General features: G+C 52.3%; 1 protein-coding gene across 1 annotated transcript in view; it reads left to right on the top strand.

Annotated features, from left to right (window-relative positions):
* LOC104688232 (voltage-dependent N-type calcium channel subunit alpha-1B) overlaps positions 1 to 19,642 on the top strand; it is a 261,393-nt gene that overhangs the window by 76,755 nt on the left and 164,996 nt on the right. Inside the window, 2 exon segments of the mRNA XM_010397632.3 lie at positions 16,664 to 16,755; positions 19,063 to 19,215. Of these exon segments, the coding sequence (XP_010395934.3) occupies positions 16,664 to 16,755; positions 19,063 to 19,215 (245 nt within the window).

Genomic DNA, 19,642 nt, shown 5'->3' with positions numbered 1-19,642 from the left:
TTCAGGTAGGGACAGTCCCTGCCTGGAGGAGCCCTGGTGCAGTGCTGGCTCCAAGCTCAGCTTGTTTCTTGCGCCTGAGGCTCTTAAAATCTTTGCTAGCACGATTATTGGTGTCTTTCTGGATCCATTCCAGGGAAAAGGAGGTTCCTTGGGGCCAGGAGGAGCCAGTGCAGAGTCTCTGCCATTCACTGAGAGAGGAGGTGGCTGTGGCCACCATGTCCTGGGACACCAGGGCTGGTCTGACCTGTAGATATCAGTAAAATTTACCCAGGGATGGATGGACTCAGTCTTAGAGGCCTTTTCCAGCCTAAATGATTCTGGGATTCTGTATTTGGAGGTTTAGACTGTATTTAATTTTTTTTGTTGTTGTTGTCACTGGTGATCACCACAGGTTCTGGTTATCTCAATCAGGGGTTAATCTCAATCAGGAGCAGATGTTTAGGCCCAGCTTATTTATTCCAATCTGTGAGTGTGTGGTGGCAGAGTAGTGCAGAAATGGCAGGTTGGGATGTCAGAATTAGAAGATAGAATGGAGACACCTGATGTAGAGCAGGCTGGGAATAGCTGGGTGTGTGGAAAGCCTTGTCTTACCTGGGCAGGGATGGGAGATGTGGTCTGTGAGGAAATTTGGATGATGGTTTTTGTGCCCACGACCGTGTTTTTGGGGCGGATGTGGTGCCTGATGCCCGGTTGGAGTGTGCAGAGCCTGAGGGCAGTGGGGGACTGTAACAGAGAGCTGGTATTGCTTGTGAGCCTGAGGGTTGAAACAGCAGCTTGGAGGGGTGAGAGGCTTCAGGACAGCCCAAAGAGATCCCTTGGGACAGAATTCCTGTTGGTCAGTGCTGCCTTGTTCTCCCTGGAGCCAGCACTGCCTCCCCATCCAACCCTGAGGCTCCGACTGCGGCCATGACTCGTCCTCAGGGGGTTCTGAGGGGACAGGAGAAGGACAGGGCGGAACTCTGATTATAAAGCTGTTCCTGCCAGATATTTCATGCTCCTAATTGCTGACACAGGCTGGCTGGGGATGTTTTCCTCTCTCCTTTCCTGTTGGAATAAATAAGTAAAAAGCAGGTTAAAGGCTGCTCGTGTTTCAGAGCAAGCTGGGTGACAGATGAGAGGGGCCACAGCCATGAGTGCTCAGGCCTGATTTTTTCGGAGCTGCAAACCACAGGGTGAGGGTGGGAGGCATTTATGGACTGGCAGGGGTGGCACGAGGCAGCCGGAATTGGGAAGGTAGAATTTGACTTCATCTTCCCAGCGTGGGGAGGAGATGAAAGCTACGGATGAGTCAATTATCTGAGAGCACAGGCTGAGCTGGGGAGGAGCATTTGCTGACCTTGCACCCTGTGGAGAGGCTGGATATTGAGATGGAAGACAATCTGTCATTGAGGTGGGGGATGTGGGCTCCAGGGAGAGCTCAGAGCCCCTTCCAGGGCCTGAAGGGGCTCCAGGAGAGCTGGAGAGGGACTTGGGGACAAGGGATGGAGGGACAGGACACAGGGAATGGCTTCCCACTGCCAGAGGGCAGGGCTGGATGGGATATTGGGCAGGAATTGTTCCTGGGAGGGTGGGCAGGCCCCTGGCACAGGGTGCCCCAGAGCAGCTGGGGCTGCCCTGGATCCCTGGCAGTGCCCAAGGCCAGGCTGGACATTGGGGCTTGGAGCAGCCTGGGACAGTGGGAGGTGTCCCTGCCCATGGCAGGGGGGGGTTGGGATTTAAGGTCCTTCCATCCAAGCCATTCCAGGCTTCTCTGATGGGCTGGGCCCTCTCCTTCCTGCATTATTCAGCAGCATCAAAAGGCAAAACTATTTTTTTGTTTGAACATCCCCTCAGCCTTCCTGAGGGTTTGGACAGAACCCGAAAGATCAGGATCCACGGGGCAGGTGCTTTGAAACAAATGTGAATTTGGGCATGTGCTGAACGCCTCAGGGTGCCTTGGCTCTGTGGTGGGACAGAGGCACCAGCAGCTGCCAGGAGCTCTGATTTCTTCTCCTCTTCCTTCCTTCTCCTCCCAGCCTGGCTCTGCTGGCTCTCCCCTCAGAGCAGACAGTTCTCTCTCATGTTCCTAGCAAGGCTGTGCTGGCTGCTCCTGTGGCTGCAAACACGAGCTGGAAACTTCATTATATGAAGAAAGCCCAGAGTCAGGTGGCAGAAGAGATAATTACCTTTCTAATGCAATAATGCCAGGCCCGGTGAGCCTTTTATCTCACTCTGTGTTCCTCTCTACAATCACAGGCAGGGATTAAAATTTCCTGGGTTATTGCTCGCCTGTGGCAGCCAGGGCTGTTTTCTCTGTTTGGTTTGAGGGGATTTCAGGTAAAAGGAGAAGAGGAAGGAGCAGAAAGACAAAACCCTTTGTGTTTTTTAGCAGCTGGGAGGGAGATGCAGCAGCCTGTGAGTGGGATTGTGTTCAGAGTGGTTCCATCCCATGGGAATGGGGCTGTGGAGCAGGAGCTCAGCAAAGGAGGAGGAAAACACCAGGCACAGCTCCCTGTCCCCATCCCAGCCAGGGACAGCACCTGCTTTAGACTCCAGGGAAAAGCCTGGGATTGGGATTGGGTCTTGGCTGGGCTCAGTGGTTCTGTGGAAGGCTCAGGACTTCACTGCATCTCCACTTCCCAAAGGGAATCTGTTCTCTGTGCTGTGGGAAGAGCTGACAGCCCTCTCCCCTTTAGCAGCACCAAAGTGTTTTCCATTGCTTTCTTCCCCTTTGAAGCACAAAACTCTACCCCTGGGACCTTCCTGGGGTGCTGTGCCCTCGTTTTCCCCACCTTGGTCAGGGATGTGTGGCAGGGACTGGTGAGAGCCTCCTACATCCATCTCTTTCCCCCTGGGGTGATCCCTATGAATGCTGATGCTGTGGGAGGCAGCTCCTTGTTCTTCTCCCAGCAGGAAAACCCCGTGGCTGTTTTACTCTGAGCAACAAGGTGCTCTTCCTGGCTGTCCCCTCTCCCTGGGAAGGGAAGGCGTTCTGGACAGCTGCTGGAATTACAGAGCACCGCAAAGGTCAGAGATCTTTTGCAGAACATAAAAGCCGTTAAAATTCTGCTGCCTCATCCATGTAACAAGGGAGAAATGAGGAGAGAGAGGAAAATGAAGAAAAGGGATAAAAGTCATCCCTCCTGCAACTGGGACAGGGAAAGGCTGCAAGTTGTACTCAGCTGTGACTCGCAGGGGTTTGATGTAGCTGCGTGTGCAGATTCAGCCTCTCCTTTCTGTGCAAAGGAGTCACAAATCCTGCTCCAGGGCACTCATGGCTTTAATGAGTTTGGTGCCTTCAGTTTTCTTCATTTTGGGTTCATCAGCTTGGTCTTTGGCAGGGCTTGTGCTCAGAATCTGGGAGATGCTGGGGATGGGGAGACATCGATCCTGGTAGGTCCCTTTGGTGTGAGTTCAGCTGGAATTAGGGGATGTGAGGATGAGCTGCTGAGGGCTGCGACAGCAAAGTGCAGGATACTCCAGGATTCAGCATCTCTTGTGGAGGAGGGGATAGGGTGGGACAACAGTGATGGCACTTGACTGGGTGTCCCACTGCCAGGAAACTGCAGCTGAGATAAAGGAAAGGGGGAGCTGTGTCCCTCAAAACCTGCTCATTCCATCCGAGCAACTCCAGAGTGCATTTGGGGAACTTCCAGGCTAAAATGCTCTTTTTTTTTTTTCCCTGAAGAAAGGCAGTGTCTGAGATAAAATCCAAATCCTGATTCTAGCCCAGCCTGTAACTTTTGTCATGTGCAAACCCCAGGTGGCAGCTTTGTCCCTGCAGCTCTTTGCAAAGCCGTGGCATCGATGGTGCTTGGCACCCTCCAGCCTCTCTCTCTGCCCCCTCCTTTTCTCCCCCTCCTCAGCCTGACTTCCCTCATTTGCTGGAGCTCTGACCCCTGCACATCCCCAGAACCTCCAGGAAAAGGATGTGTCTTTCCAAGTCCCTCTGAGGTGGACCCTGCTGGATCCCATTGATTCATCCCCCACATTCTCCTCCATCCAACCCCCCCTGGAAGCTCTTCCCTTTCTCAGTGTTTGTGTCTGGCTGAGCTTTCCTTCCTTCCACACCAGGCTCTGGGGGAATGTGACAAGGAAAGGGCCATCATAAAATCCATCGCTTTTCCATGAGCTGCAAGGAGCTGAAGGAGTTCCCTTGCCTGCCAAAAGTGTGATGTGCTGAAGGCTGCTGTGACAAGCAGCACGCTCGGGTAAATATCAAAGTGCCATCAGTCATGGGAGCTGTCACAGCTGAAAGGTGAGTGGGATTCCCTGAGCCAGGAGAAGGGGAGCTGGGAATGGTGGCTGGGGACTCCTCCAGAGACTCCTGCTGTCCCCACCTCTCCTTGTGGCTCTGAAGGGGAGCTGGAAGCACCGAACTGTCTCCGTCCCAAATTCTCAGACCCCAAACCCCATCCCAGTGGGGAAGGGGTGATGAGCTTATTTAGGGTGACAGTTTTTCCCTCCAGGTTTGAAGATGGTCACGCAGAAATCCACGTTCTTCCCTGCTGAGAAATACTGGAGGAATAATCCTCATTCCAAAAACTTTCGGTTTAAAAGGTAGAGATTCCCCCTGGGAGGTTTCAGCCTGATTTTAAGTGGAAATGCTGCTTTCAGCCAGCTTTACAATATTGCTGCAGTTAAAAGCAACCAAATAAAAATAAAATCCGAAGTCATATTTGAACTTAAAGCGAAACCAAAATGTTTTGTTATTTCCCACTGGAAAACTGAAATTGATGTTTCCCTGAAAACAAACATTTTTGGTGGGGGGGGAAAAAAAAAGGCTTTCTCCAGCTTTCTTTGAGTGCTTTTTCTAAGAACAAGCAACACTTCTTGGTTTGCTGGAGTTATTGCCACAGAGATGTCACTTGTTGGAGTGACCTGGAAGGTGTCCTTGCCCTTGGGAAGGGGTTGGAATGAGATGAACTTTAAGGTCCTTTCCAACCCACACCAATCTATGAAAGGGAGGAAATTTAGGTGCGCTATTGGGAAGGAATTCCTGGTTGGGAGGGTGGGCAGGCCCTGGCACAGGGTGCCCAGAGCAGCTGGGGCTGCCCCTGGATCCCTGGCAGTGCCCAAGGCCAGGCTGGACATTGGGGCTGGGAGCAGTCTGGGACAGTGGGAGGTGTCCCTGCCCATGGAATGAGATGGACTTTAATGTTCCTTCCAACCCAAACCATTCTGGAATTCGGAGTTTCCCTTTGCATTTTGCCAGGGCAGCTCCTAATGCTGGGATTGAGGGTGCGGTGTTCTGTCCTTGTTTTGTGCTGTTTCCCCTCACCGAGGTGGCACTCAGAGCCTGGGACACGATGGCAGCGTCCTCGTGCTGGGCACTGGCTGCTGCAGAAGTGTCTGGCCCGAGCTGTGAACTGCTCCAGGGAACCTGGGGAAAACAATCGGAGCAGGGACAAGGCAGAACGAGTTACTGGAGGGGAAGGAGTTGAATTTTTTTAGGACTTGACTGCTTTTAGGTGCTGGTGCCTCCCCAGCCCGCAGCGCCGTGGGTGCCCTCCCTCAGCATCCCAGTGCCCTGCCCTGAGGCTGGATGCAGGAATTACCAAACTGAGCTGTCCCCGCTGCGCTGTGGGGAGTTGGACTGAGGTGGTGACCAGGGGGGATAAATCCCAGTCCCCCCAGTGCCACCTCGCAGCTGCCACGTCTGGAGCTGCCTCCTCCCGCTGCTGTCTGCAGGGCTGCGGGCCGAGGGAAGGGCTCCGGATCCCGGGCGGAGGGAAGGCGATGACTCTGCAAATGTCAGAATCGCTTACTCGGGAAACCACCGAGTCCTCCCGCACCTTCCCGGCTCGCAGCTCAGCGCTGTCTAGACGCTGGTCTGTTCCGTGCGAATCCCAATTATCATAATGGCAAACGGCTGGAAAAGTGCTCCCGGCTCCTTCCCTGCCTGCCGTGGGCGGCTGCAGCCCCGGAGCTGCTCCCATGGGGCGTCTTTGTGCTCGGAGAGCAGCGAGTCAGGTGGCTTTGTGGACATGGACTGAGTGGGCAGAGACTAAACCTGGGTGGTACCAGCCCCCTGAGATTTAAACCCAGGCAAACACGAAGCATCTCCTCCCTAAAAATCCCAACTTGAGCAAGACCGGTATATTTTAGAGAGGAAACAGCAGCAGGGAGTGGAATGGTGACTTGTCTTGCTGATGATTAAACCCATCAGGTCTTAAACCCAGCTCGCACATTTAGGACCCCAGGGACTGCCAGCGCTGCTCTGGGTTTCTTTTTCCCTGCCTGTGCTCTCCTCTGTTGGCTTTAGAGTTAGGCCCGGGCTGATTTAGCTCCTAACACAACGCTTAACTCGGCTGCTGAAGAGCTGGGGGGGTTTTCTGGACCATTTCACAGCAATGGGCTGCATCAACAGCGAGCATCTGATGCTGTTGGCTGCCATCCCAAAGCCTTCAGCGCGATGTTCTCCTGTGCTGCCTCGTCACAAGGCTGCTGTGGGCCACGGGCTGCTCCTCTCCTGCAGCTGGCTAAGAAATCCCTCATGGATCTGTCTCTTTTTCCTGCTCCAGAAATTCAGGTCTGAATTTGCAATAGGAGGAGTGGCTGCAGCAAATCAGCAGCGGCAGCAGCACGCCCAGGGCTATCCCTGCTGGGTGCTCTGTGTTTCAGGTGGCTGCAGCACATGGAAAAACCTCCCTGCCTGGGCTCTGGGACCTTGGAAAACTGCAACTTCCATCTCTGCTCTGTTACTGCCCCAGGGGACTGCTCTGGAGATTTGGAAAACACAAACATTTGCTGCCATGCTGGGAGCTGGGATGGCAGATCTCTGCCCACAGCATGGTTTTTTTAAGGGCTGGAATCTACAGCCCAGAGATGTGGAGTTTGTGATGAGAACACTGCCAGACTTTTATCTGCAGCAATTCCAGGGTTGGTAACAGCCCAGCGGAGAGCGGCAGCCTCTGTTAGCTGAGCAGCCAATTAATTTCAGCACGTTCCCCTCTCCTGCTATAAAGATGTCACTTCCCTGTGCCAGTGACATCGCTCTGGCCCCTGAGGTCCCACCTGCCCTTTGCATTGTCCCTTTCATTCGCTGGAACGGGAGCCCAGAGAGGTTTGGAGCCTCTTCTCTGGAGGTATCCAAACCCCATCGGGACACGGTCCTGGGTGACAGCTCCAGGGGACCCTGCTGGGCAGGGAGGTGGGACTGGATCGTGGAATGTCACAGGTTGGAAGGGAGCTTAAAGCTCATCCAGTGCCACCCCTGCCATGGGCAGGGACACCTCCCACTGTCCCAGGCTGCTCCAAGCCCCAATATCCAGCCTGGCCTTGGGCACTGCCAGGGATCCAGGGGCAGCCCCAGCTGCTCTGGGCACCCTGTGCCAGGGCCTGCCCACCCTCCCAGGGAACAATTCCTTCCTGCTCTTCCTCTAAATTTCCCCTCTTTCAGATTTTGTTTGATGACCTGCAGTGGTCCCTTCCAGCTTGAGCCATTCTGTCATTCTGTGATTGCTGCCCAGGGAGTGTCTGTGAGCTCTGCTGGCTTTGGGAAGGGCATTTTGGTGCTGTGCTGGGGGAGAAGGGATGGGTAACGTGGAGAAAGACGGGGTGGAAAAGGGGGAAAGCAGGATTGGCAACCCAATACCCAGGGAGAGTGTGACCATGGGCGTGTGTTGGTGTTGAGGTGATCCTTGGGGTCACTAAATGTGGCCTTTGGGCACACAGAAGCTGTGCTGGCATCTCTGGATTCTGGCCCATGTTTACCTGCGTACGTTGAGTTCTTTAGATTTCCTCTGCTCTGAGTTGCTGTTCCTCCCAATTCTCTTTATCCAAAAAATTCTGTGGTTTTGGAATCCTGTGCAAAGTAGTGGAGCACTGCTGCTCTCTCACAGACACTTTGTCATGTCCTAAAGGTTATAAATTCACTCAAGCATCCTCCTCTGGCTGCACATCTGGCAGCCTGGGCCTGTAACTCACAGCTGGGTCCCTCTTTCCCCAGCTTTGCCAGCAGGGAGTGGTGTGGTGGCTGTGGGAGCTCTGCTCCAACAGGGCAAGAACAAGGGTGAAAAAATAACAAAATTCCTTTGAGCTGTTGAGTTGGTCCAGGCTCAGTTTGAGTGGGGATGGGGAGATAATTCACCTCATGGCCCATTGGGACAGTGTTCCCAGGCTCTTGGTGGGGTTGTGCGGGGCCAGGAGTTGGACTTGGATGATCCCTGTGGATTCCTTCCAGCTCAGGATATTTTGTAGGATATTCTGATTCTCTGAACTCCCCAGCAGGTTTGGGTGCTGGGAGCTTGCAGGCTGTGGTTCTTGCAGCTGACTGCAGCCAGAAGAGACTTTTTAATTAAAAAGAATTAAATTTTCTGGGAAGTCTCCTCTGTGGGGGTGTGAAGGGTCTCATGCGGTGGTGGCAGAGGCAGCACCCACCTGCAACTGCCATGCACCTTCTCAGCTACAAAACTCAAATTTATCTATGCAAAACAGGGAAAAAATGGGATTTATTTGCTACATTCATGAATTACTGCTCCCCAGGCACCCAGCACAGGTGCTGTCATGGCTAAATTATCCTAAAAAACAGAAGGGAGGGAGTTACAATTTCTGGTTTCGATACTGAAGGAATAAATTCTGACTTTTCCCTGTCCACAGCCCAGCTTGCAACAGGTTTAAAGCACGCTGCAGATGGCTATGAAATTATTGCCAACAGCTACTCATTAGATTAGATGAGGCCCTGGGTTTATTTAGGAGAAGCAGATGGAGGGAATACACAATATTTTAGATGTCTTGGCAAACTGTGCTTTCCTTAGAACAACATTGCATGTTTGGTGTGAGAGTTCTGGCCAACAATAAAAAAACAAATGAAGAAAGAGGAATAATTATATCCCTTGAGGGGACAATAAGGTGTGTATTAAAAAGAGAAATATTATAGTGCAAGTCAGGTTAGAATATCTGAGGCCTTGTTTTAATCCTTGTGGCAAGAGGAGAGTTTTGGATTTTAGTTGAAAAATCTGTCTTTTTTGTGGCTCGTGGATAAAGCTTGAAAACCCAGGCCCAGCTGCCTCCAAAAGTTGAGGAATCACAAGGCAAAGAGAGAGTTTTAATTTCATTTTTTTAAGGATCTCATGAGCTTTTGGTGGTTTGGGGGCTGCCTGTCTGTGCGAGCACTGGCACCATGGGATGTCTGAGCGAGGGGCAGGTGGGAAAGTGCTGGGATTTGGGATCTCTGAGGCTGCAGGATGGGACAGGAGGTGTTTGAAGAATACCAAATCTCTTCTTGCTCAGGGCATTCATTGGGACAACCTCCCCCAGAGCCTTCTCACCTTGGAGACAAAGGGTCCTGAAGCTCAGAACCAACTCCCTCCAAAGGGAAAATACTGTTCCCACTTGGAGAGGTACCTGATATGAGTGACCTGCCACGAGGTCTCCTTTCCCTCCTTACTGAGGTGTCCAGCACTGGCAGATGTTTTTCCTTCCCTTCTCTGGCTGCTGCTCCCACCCCTCTCCCAGCAGCACCAGGGGAAGGCTGAGCTCTTCTTCCCACCCGTTTTGTTTTGCTCTTCCAACACTGATGTGATTTGATAGCGCTGACATTTTCTGCCCAACTCGTGAACAGCTCCTGGGGGCTGGCCAAGTGCAGAGGGTGAGGTGGCTCTGCCTCCAAATAACACAGCCTTCGTCACAGCTCCCAGGGCAGCCTGGCAAGGAGCTGCTCCTCCGTGGTCCTGGAGGGAAGGAGGCTTGGGATGTGTTCTGGTGACTCAGAGCTCTCTCCTCCTGCAGTCTGTGCTGCCCTGTTAGCCCACCTGGCAGGAAAATCCATCCCCCATCCACCCACCAGCTGGCCTGTGCCCCTTGCTTTGTGCTTCCAGCTCGTGGAGAGCTCAGCCCTGCTCCTCCAGCATTGCTGGCACGGCTCTGAAGGGCAGTCTGGGTCTGGGTGACGTTTTTCACTCACCCAGGGCTCAGGAGTTTGTATTTTTTGGGAAAATGGCAGCGTTAAATCAAGGCAAAACTATTTGCAGGCTTGACAGGAATTGCTTCCACTAAAAAGGAAAACATATTTAAAGCCGGGAGTGCTTCATTTTAGAACTTGACAAATGAAACAATCCCCAAATGTTGTTCTGTTGCTCTCTCTCATTTACATCCCCTAAAGTAAAAATACTTGAAGCGTTTTGCTGATCCTGAAATTCCCCTTGAAGAGCCTTGTCTGCTACTGAGACAAAACCCTTCATGTCTTGATTGTGGGCTGGGTGACACCAGAATTCTCCAGGAAATGCTTTCTGCTCCCAGCTCCTGCCCTGGGGAACCTCTGGAACAACATTCTGGGATTCCCATTCCCAAGGGCAGAAAGCAGCGTCTCTCCTCGGAGCTGTTCACGGGGTGAGGCTGAAGGTGTGACCTCCTTTCCAAGCCCCACTGAAGTGCAGGATGGTTTTAACTCCTCTCTGTGAGCTCCCTGGGATCTTCTTGGCCGTGTGCATTTCCCTGCCAGCTGTCAGTGCTGATGGCAAAAGAGCCTCCTCTGCTGCTCTGCAGTGGGGCACGTCCCTGTCCCTGTCCTTAGCAGCACCAAGGACTGATTTGAGCAACTGCCTCACAATCAGAACATCTTCCTCCATCCCGGGCACCATCCAAGCCCTGCAAATCCTCATTTGGTGGATTTGAGTGGCCCTCCCTGCTTGGCTGGAGCAGAGGAGTGTCTGTCTCCAGATGCTTCCCTCCCTGTCTTCTCCCTGGAGCCTGGCTTGGGAATTATGCCCACAAAAGTGGGTTGCAGGTGGTTTGGGGAGGGGATTCTGTCCCCCTTTTTGCTCTGTCTCCTCCCAGGACTTGGGAGCGTGCAAAGAGGAGGAGGAGGGAGTTTGTGTTCACATCTGGGCACTGCTGGAGGCTGGTGGTGAATTTAGCGATGGCTACAAGAGGCTCAAAACTGCATCTGTTTGGGGTGAAACCAGGGAATCAGAATCCCAGAACAGCTGGGCTTGGAAGGGACCTCTGGAGATCATCCAGGCCACGGCCGGGTCACCTGGAGCAGGTGACACCGGGATGTGTCCCGGTACGTTGGGAATGTCTCCAGAGAGGGAGGCTCCACAACTCCCTGGGCAGCTGTTCCAGAGCTCTGCTGCCCTCAGGGAAAGAATTTCCTCCTTGTGCTGATGTGGAACTCGTTGTGTTTTAGTTTATGGCCATTGCCCCTGGCCTGTTGCTGGGCACCGCTGAGCAGAGTCTGGCCCCATTCTCTGACACCCCTTGGAGACATTTATATGGGTTGATGGGATCCCCTCTGACCCTTCTCTTAGGGACGGGCTGTTTGTGCCTCTGAAGCCCTTTGCTGTCAAATACTGTGATTTCCTGGGTGTGCTTTATTTTGCCCTCTGTTCCCTTCGTGTCAGAGCTAAAAAGAGGTTCATCCCTCACCACAGCAAGGCTGTTTGGATGGATACAATCCCTCTGGGAACAACCACGTTCATCTGAGCCAGGGGATCAGCCCGAGGTGCTCTGTTGTAAGGAAAGGCTGGGATCTGCCCGTTGTGCTGTTGATGTGAAAGTCAGGAGCGGGATTAGCTGGAATATGCAGGGATTTGTTTGGATGCTCAGGCCTGGTGTTGGTGATCCAAAGGAGAGGCAGAGCTGCCAAGCTGGGCCCTTTGTGTGGGAGGGACAGGACAGCTGGTGGGGAGTCACCAGCGCAGGGTGGCAGTGCCACCCCAGCTGAACCTGGCACCGCCGTAAATTAAACGCTGCAATTAACACCTCACATCGACTTATCAGCCCAGACCTGGGCTCCACTCCGTGCCTTTGGGAGTCAAGATAAAGCTCCCACGCCATGGAATCAAACTGAGTGGGAAGGGGCACCTTTCCAACTGCTCCGGTCACCGCGTGTCCCCGCTCTGGGCTGTGGCACTGCCAGGGCTGTCCCCCCAGGCCTGGCACAAGCCAGCAGAGCAGAGTGACAGCCACATCCCAGGGCATGGCCACGGGCACGCCTTGGCTGGACGCCTGTGCTGCCCTCGGCTCCCGGGTGGCCACATCCCTGGAGTGACACTGAGTGGCGTCGCCAGGCTGTGTGCGGGTGGCAGGAAGGTGACAACGGCTCATTCTGCTGTGCCCTGCAGCTGAGGGGGCTCTGAGCTGACAGAACCTCCTAAAACACTCCCTGCACCTCCTGCAGTGCTCAGTGGCTGCAGCTGGGTGGTTTCTCCCTTGGCCATCGGCTCCCTCCTCTCCAAACCTTCGTGATCCGCTTGGAAGCTACGGGGAAATTACCGGAGTGCCCTGGTGGCACAAAGTGCCAGGGATTGTGGCACCTCCTTCTCCGTGTGCTGCCTGTTTGCTCTTGGTGCTCTGGTGGAGTTCAGTGCCACCATGATGCAAGATTTCTTTTCCCAATGCCTGTGGGCAGCAGAGGAGACGTTGGGAAGGAGAGGGTGGGTGACAGTGACAGATGGAAGCGACAGCCAGCCCGAAGGTGACCCCACAGAGGGGGAAACACCTTTGAACTACTCAGCCAATCTTCATGAAGTGATTTATTTGGTTTGTCCCACTGGATTCCATTCCCAGGGGTCGCTGGGGCTTGTTAACCATCGGTGCTCAGTCAGGTTTTGGGAATGGGGGTGATTTACTGGAGTTTTCTCTCCCTCAGAGGTTTTGGGGTTGATGCTGCCAAGGTTTCTGTGTGGGTGGGGTTGAATCTGTGGCACAAAGTGACAATTGTTATTTCTTTTCATAAACCAGCTGCTGGTTTTATCCTTTTTGGGGTTTTTTTTTGTGGGAAGCTGTCTAGGGAGTGTTTGGTCTTTCCCCTAATCCTGCTGAAGGGATTGGTTTGGAACTTAGAAAGAAATGTTTGGGATAAGGTCTCTGAAAAATTTACTGTTCCCACTTATTTCTAGGGCTGGGGTTTATAAAAATTAGCAAGGTTACATTCAAATACCCACAAGTTATTCCAGTGATTCCTCCTCTGGAAGAACTGGTGAGATCCCATGGGAAGCAGTAATGGCTCTCAGGCGAGGTGGGGCTGCTCCTGAGGAGCAGGATTAGCTTTTCCCCACTCTAATCCTCAGGATTTGGAGCTCTGGGGTTAAACCTGAAGGAATTCCAAGGCATTTCCTTTGCACAGGGCTTCACTGAGAACGTTCATCACCTGTGTCTGGCAGCGTGGGTCTTGCTGAACCAGAACAAATCAATCCTGAGCTCCCAGATCCTTACAGGAAGGGGTTGCTAATTATTTATGTTATCAGAATGTTCAGGGAAGGAACTTTCCCTTCGTTCTTTGCTTTCTTTTATCCCCAGAGGAACAAGCTGCTTTTATAATTTATTCCAGGCTCTGCTGGAATAGAAGTCATCGAGCATTTATCCCACAGCTGGGCTGTCTCTGGGAAGAGCTGTCAGTCAGGGCTCCTCAGTGGAGGAGAGAGAGAGGAGAGCAGCTTTTAACCAAGGGATGGTGAAAATCAGGAGTGAGTGCCACGGTCCTGAGCCCCCAGGGAGGGCAGGATGGGTGCTCAGGTCCTCCCCAGCAGCATAAAAAGGAGAAAAGTTGGGTGTTTGGCCATCACAAAAAAGAAAACTTCCATGGAGGAGTTGATTTTGTTGTACTCAAACCCTTGGAAGTGGCAACATCCCAACCACATCCGATCTCTGTTTCTGCACAACCCACCAAGGCACAAAAATGGCTGCAGATCAAGGCATTCATCACCTAAAATCTGATTTTTTAAATTTTTTTTTTCACTTTTCCCAGCTGATTTCCTCTTCTGGCACTGGCTCCCCCACCACCTCTGCTTTGTTCTCAGCTGTTGGCTGAGCCAGGGATGCTCCAGCAGGATTTTGGGATGTGCCTGTCAGCTGGCTCCTTTGATCTCTGCATTTCTCTTATTTTTAAGGATCATTTCCCTTTTGCCCTGACCTAACTCACAGTGGCTTTTATGAGCTTTTGGAGGGAAAAAGTAAAGTGGTGCTTTGGCAAATGCCCCAGATGATGTTAATTAAGTTCTCCCCCTCACCGGGATGTTTTTCCAGCTTAGGGCACTGTAATCCTGTAAATCAATTTTGGTTTTGTGGGGGGAAAAGGCCCCATCCCCACCCTGGCACAGCTTCTGAGCTGCTTTGTTGTGCTCCAGCTGCTGCCCCTGGGTCCTTCCTGACATCCGGAGCCTTCCTGGGGTGGATGCTGACACCACAACACTCTTTAAAAGCCTCAGGGCCCCCTGTGCCCCGGTTCCACGGCTGGCACAGCCTGGCTGGGGCTGCAGAGCCGTGGGGGTGAGCGTGGAGTGCCAGGAGGCTGCGGGATCCAGCCCTTCCCGCTTTGTCTGGAGCAGGGAAAGTGCTGGATGCCCAACCTGGCCTTTCTCAGCCTCTGCCTCGTTGGTCTGCAAGGTTCACATGGGGTGTTCAGCCCCAGAGCTGCTCCTCAGCACCTCAGTTTCTGCTGGAGAGACTCCAGAAGAGGCCACGGAGCTGCTCCAGGGCTGGAGCCAGGCTGGGAGAGCTGGGGGTGCTCACCTGGAGAGGAGAAGGCTCCAGGGAGAGCTCAGAGCCCCTTGCAGGGCCTAAAGGGGCTCCAGGAGAGCTGCAGAGGGACTGGGGACAAGGCATGGAGGGACAGGACACAGGGAATGGCTTCCCAGTGCCAGAGGGCAGGGCTGGATGGGAGATTGGGCAGGAATTGTTCCCTGGGAGGGTGGGCAGGCCCTGGCACAGGGTGCCCAGAGAAACCCAAACCATTCTATGATTTTTTTCCAGCTTTGTTCAGCCTGCAGCTGTTTTTTACCTCTCCAGACAACATCTGGGCTGTTTTGTTTTCCCAGAGTGCCTGATTCACGGGCAGAGGGAGCAGGGACAGCCCAGCCCTCCTGGGTGGTCTGTGGGATTTGGCTGGGATGGGATGGAATCCACGGAGCAGCCACGGGAAATGGTGGCTCTGGGGTGTCCCATGCAGGTTAACTGGGGGCTGACGGTGAAAACAACATGGGAATCCATGACTTAAATGGCCAAACCCAAGAGTTTTCCTGGGAAAGGTGGTTTGTGTGTGTTGCCAGAGTTGGAACAGGCTGGATTTGATATCAAGCCTGTTAGGAAGAAAGCTCTGGAATGACAACTTCAACCCATTGGAGACTTTACTGGCACCCATTCCCTCCCATTTGCTCTTTGAATTCAAAACCAAAATAAGGGCATGAAGGACCCTTTCCCTCAGCTTGTCCCGAGCCTGGTGACAGCACAAATCCATCCTGGCTCTCTGGAGGCTGATTGTGCTGTTGGGAACAACCTCCAAGGTGGATGTTCAGGTTTATCCCTGCCCATGTTACTCCCACACTGCACAGGTCTGTAAGTGAGCAATTAAACCGTGGGGATGGAGGGAAGGGAGCAGAGGATGAAATCTCTGGCACGGGAGCAGAAGATGAAATTAGAAGTCTCTGCATGTGCTGGTTCTTGGTTTAAAGCGTCTCCTGTTGCTTGTGCTCAAACTGCATCCATGGAGCTGATGTCATGGGAATTTTAAGGTCGTGAAAATGTGGGAACAGGTGTCCTATAGAATAAATACTCAGCTCCTCAGGACCTGGCTTGCTTCTGCCTGCTGCCATCCAACATCCCAGCAGGTTTTTTTCCTGACCTCCAGCACCTCCTGCTGATGGAGTCTGGCCCTTTCCGCCCAGCAATGCTGAGCCTGCTCTTCCCTAGGCCAGGCTTGGCAGCGGGGCTAAGTCAGTCAGTAAGTCAAGGACAGGGATTTATCCCGGGAGTGCTCCCTGTGCTGCCACGGCCTCCTCCGCTGGGTTTGCAGGCATCCTGCGCAGGTCAGAGTGCAATTATACAGCTGGGTTGGGAAAATTCTGCTTTCCCTTGGATTTGTTTTCATGGTGGCTGATTGCTGCTGGATGCTCAGCAGCCTGGTGTCAAGAAACTGAGGAATAAAGGGCTCCTGCTATTAAGAAACTGAGGGAAAAGAGCTTCTGTTATCAGGAGACTGAGCAAAAAGAGCTCCTCTTAGCAAGAAAATGGGAAAAAAGGCCTCCGGTTAGCAAGAAAGTGGGGAAAAAAGCTCCTGTCACCAGGAAAGTGAGGAAAAGGGGCTCCTGTTATCAGGAAAGTGAGGAAAAACAAGTTTCCATTATTCCTTGTGGACACTGAGACAATATTTCTTCCCTTGCTGTGCCCTAAACCAGGGAATCCATTTCGTTTTCTGTGCAGAGCATCCCATTTTTAAGACTCCTTCTGCTCTGGGGACTGGATTTTGTGGGGTGTCTGACCCACACCCTGCTCTCTGCACGTTCTCCTCCAAGGAGATGCTCGGAACAAAAATTAATTTCACACACAGAGAGGAAGGAAACCATGAGCAGAAACTGCTGCAGGTGTTGGGAGACGCCAGACATCAAACGGAGCGACTTGTGGGTTTATTATGGGAAGTTCTGGCAGGTGATTCCCAGCATAACTGAGGGGTTTAGTTCCCTCCCTCCGTCTCCTTTTGGGGTGAGCTGTCCTGTGGCACAGGGTGCAGCTCTTCAGTGCCCTGATGATGTTCCAGTGGCCTCTTAAACAGGCAGAGATTGGGGATTTTCCTACAGCAGCCCCGGAGTTTTTGGGAGTTGATGGCTTTCAGGGATCACAGGTACAGGCACAACGAAGTCTAAAGCAGCTCCAATATTTGCTGCTTTTACACCACACTTACCCACGCTTTGGAAAGAGGAATTTGCAGTTAATCTCATTTATTTTTTTGCCTTTTTCCCTTCAGGATTCTGGCGACTGCTGGGACTGATTTTGACCTGCGGACCCTGCGAGCCGTGCGGGTGCTGCGGCCCCTGAAACTCGTGTCGGGAATCCCAAGTGAGTGTGGTGACAACGTCGTGTCACAGCCCAAGTGCTCTGTGGATTTGGGGTGTTACTGCTTTTCTGAGCCACATTTTCTTCTCCTGGCTCTTTGGGGTCAGTGGTTCCTGCCCCTTTTTGGGGTCTGGGTGTCTCTCATCCCATTTCGTGCTGATTTCAGTGCTGCGCTCCCAGATCTGCAAGTGAGGGGCAGGGATTTGTCCTAGGATCCCTTTGCCTTCGGGGGTGAATGAATTCTCTGGGGTGTGAAGACCTGAGAGCTGAATTTTGCAGCTTTCAGGCTTTTCAGCTTGGATCTTCTGATGGTTTTGATCAGCTGAGCTTCTTGTGCCAGGGATTTTACCCTTTTAATATGGGGGGAAAGTAAAGGGAAAAGAGCAGGTGGGATTTAGCCTTCCCTACTCAACTTTAGGTATTTTATGTGTGAGCCTGAAGGGTCTGAGTGCTCCAGTGAGGAGCTGCATCCTGCCCTGAAACCATCCCAGTGCCCACACCATGGTTTCTGCCTTTTTATTTGTCACAGTCACAGCTCTGTCCCCCAGCAGGGATCACTTCCAGGAGCTGTTTCATTTCTGGAAGTGGAATAAAGAGATTTTTACCCTCCAGCAGGAGCTGCTGCAAGGAGCTGCAGCACTGTGGGATGTTCTGGTGTCCTCTGCATTAACCTGGGGACAATGACAGCACCAAAAATTCCTGAAATCAGGATCCATTCATGGGCAGGGCTTCAATCTGAATTCCCACCCAGGAGAGATCCTTGGAAAGGTGGCATTTGTTTGTCTCCAACGAGGAGATGCTGCTGGCTGATATTTCCTGGACCTTTTGCCTGGGCAAGGCGTAGTAATGAGAGTCTGAGGATGTCCCAGAACTGAGGTGGCCCCTCAGAGCTGGCCCTGTCCTGGTGTGGGGGACAGTTTCCCACCTGGGGACGTCTCCTGGACCAGCACAACATTTCCCCACAATATTTGCTCTCAGGGTTTTAGTGATGTGGTGAAAGCTGAACATTTTATGGTCGTTGTGTTTTTTTTCCTGTAGTAAATACACAACCTCGAGGTGCAACCACCCAAAAACACGGAATATTCTTCTCTTTAAACCCTCAGCATTTTTCCCATCAAAGACACCTTGACGCTTTTTAAAATGTCTGTGCCCATCTTGGTCTCGCTGGTGCTGTACAAGGTGGCAGGACAAGGATGGTCCCTCACCCCCCACCCCTCAGGACAGGCCAGCGAGGGAGCTGCTGCCCATCACTGCAGGGTTTTTGTGGTGTGCAGGGCGTTATCTGCCAGCCTTTCTCGCCTTATCTCGCCTGGCTTTAATTGAAAATGAGTGTCAGGGCTGCTGGATGATGGAGAGCCTGAGGACAGGGTTTGTTCCTGCAGAGCAGGGTGCGATGGGGACAGCGTTGAGGCTGTTCTGGTTGTGGAGGGAGAGGCAGCTCCTGAGCGCCCCAGACTCTGTGGGACAGGGGGATCACACCCATCCACGGGGTTTTCCTTCCCTCCTCCACTTTCAAGCTAAGTGGCACCATCAGGTGCTGGGAAATTCTCTCTTTGCCCTCACTCTGAGTTTCTCAGGACAGGTTTTCACTGCAGTGCAGATCTCTCCAAGAAACACCTTAACCTTCCTCCCAAAGAGAGCCTTGTGTGAATAAACACAAACTGGAATTTATTTTGGAAAATATCTGTAAGAGACCCCGGTGCATCTAAATAATACTATTATTTAAATTGTATTAATTTAATAAATAATTGTATTAGCTGAGGTTTGAGCTCCTGCTAAGGTCTCACTTCCAACACAGTCAGATAATAATGGTAATAACAATATTTAGCACCAATTTCTTAATTACTGCTCAATCCAGCCGCTGTTGGAATTTAGTGGGATAAAGCTGACACTTCCAGCATGTCTGTGGAGAACAGGGAATGAGCTTTTCATCCACTTGATCTACAACAGGCTGGTTTGCTTGGCCCTAAGGAGTCCCAGATAGGGTTCAAAGGTGCACAATTGCCCTGGTTCAGCTCCAGGCTGAGTCTTGGGACTCTGGCAGCTTCAGGAAAAATCCTTTTAGTGCCTCTGAAGCTTAAAAACCCCATTGAATCTGTCAGCTGAAGGAAAGCCACCAGAAAAGGAGAGCCCCCAATTGTCTCTCCTGCTCCTATGGCAGGAAATGTGTTTAAAGCAGTGTGGGAGAGCAGCATTGCTCGCTATCGCCAATCCCAAATTGTCCCTTGGACAGCCCCTCTCTCCCACCTTCTCTCCAACCCCATGTCCTTGTTTTCCTTCCCTCCCTGAGGTGTTTTTGTGTCCCCCCAGGCCTGCAGGTTGTCCTCAAGTCCATCATGAAGGCCATGGTGCCCTTGCTGCAGATTGGGCTGCTCCTCTTCTTCGCCATCGTGATGTTTGCCATCATCGGGCTGGAGTTCTACATGGGCAAATTCCATAAAACCTGCTTTTCCAACGAGACAGGTGAGCTCTGCCCTTTGGATCTTTCTATCCTGCTTCCCTGTTGCTTTTCCTTTGGCCTCTTCCACATTCCCTGCCTTCTCTCCCTCTTTAGCCACATATTTTGAGAGTTACCAGAATTTTGTGCCCACCCTGCATGGACTGGGACAGATTCTCCTCTCTCTGATGCCCCTGGGCTGCTCCCAGTCTGCCTAAGAGTGAGATGAAAAATTCTTTTGGGATAGGAGGCCCTAAGAACTTTCACAGCAGAAGCCCAGAACCAAATTCCTGTTGTTTGATTTTATTCTTCAGTGTCTGCATTTTCATTGGGTTCTGCTTTATGCGCCCAGAGTGTCCTGGGAAGGTTTCTGGGCAAACTTTGGTGTGGAACAGTAAAAGATCAAAAAGTCTGGGAGCAACCAAAAAATAAAAGGACGATAAATGGGAGGTA

The sequence above is a fragment of the Corvus cornix genome, chromosome 17 (assembly GCF_000738735.6).
Source record: "Corvus cornix cornix isolate S_Up_H32 chromosome 17, ASM73873v5, whole genome shotgun sequence".
NCBI classification, from domain to species: Eukaryota; Metazoa; Chordata; class Aves; order Passeriformes; family Corvidae; genus Corvus; species Corvus cornix.
Note: the sequence above shows the minus strand (reverse complement) of the source record. Positions and strands in the feature narration are given on the sequence as shown.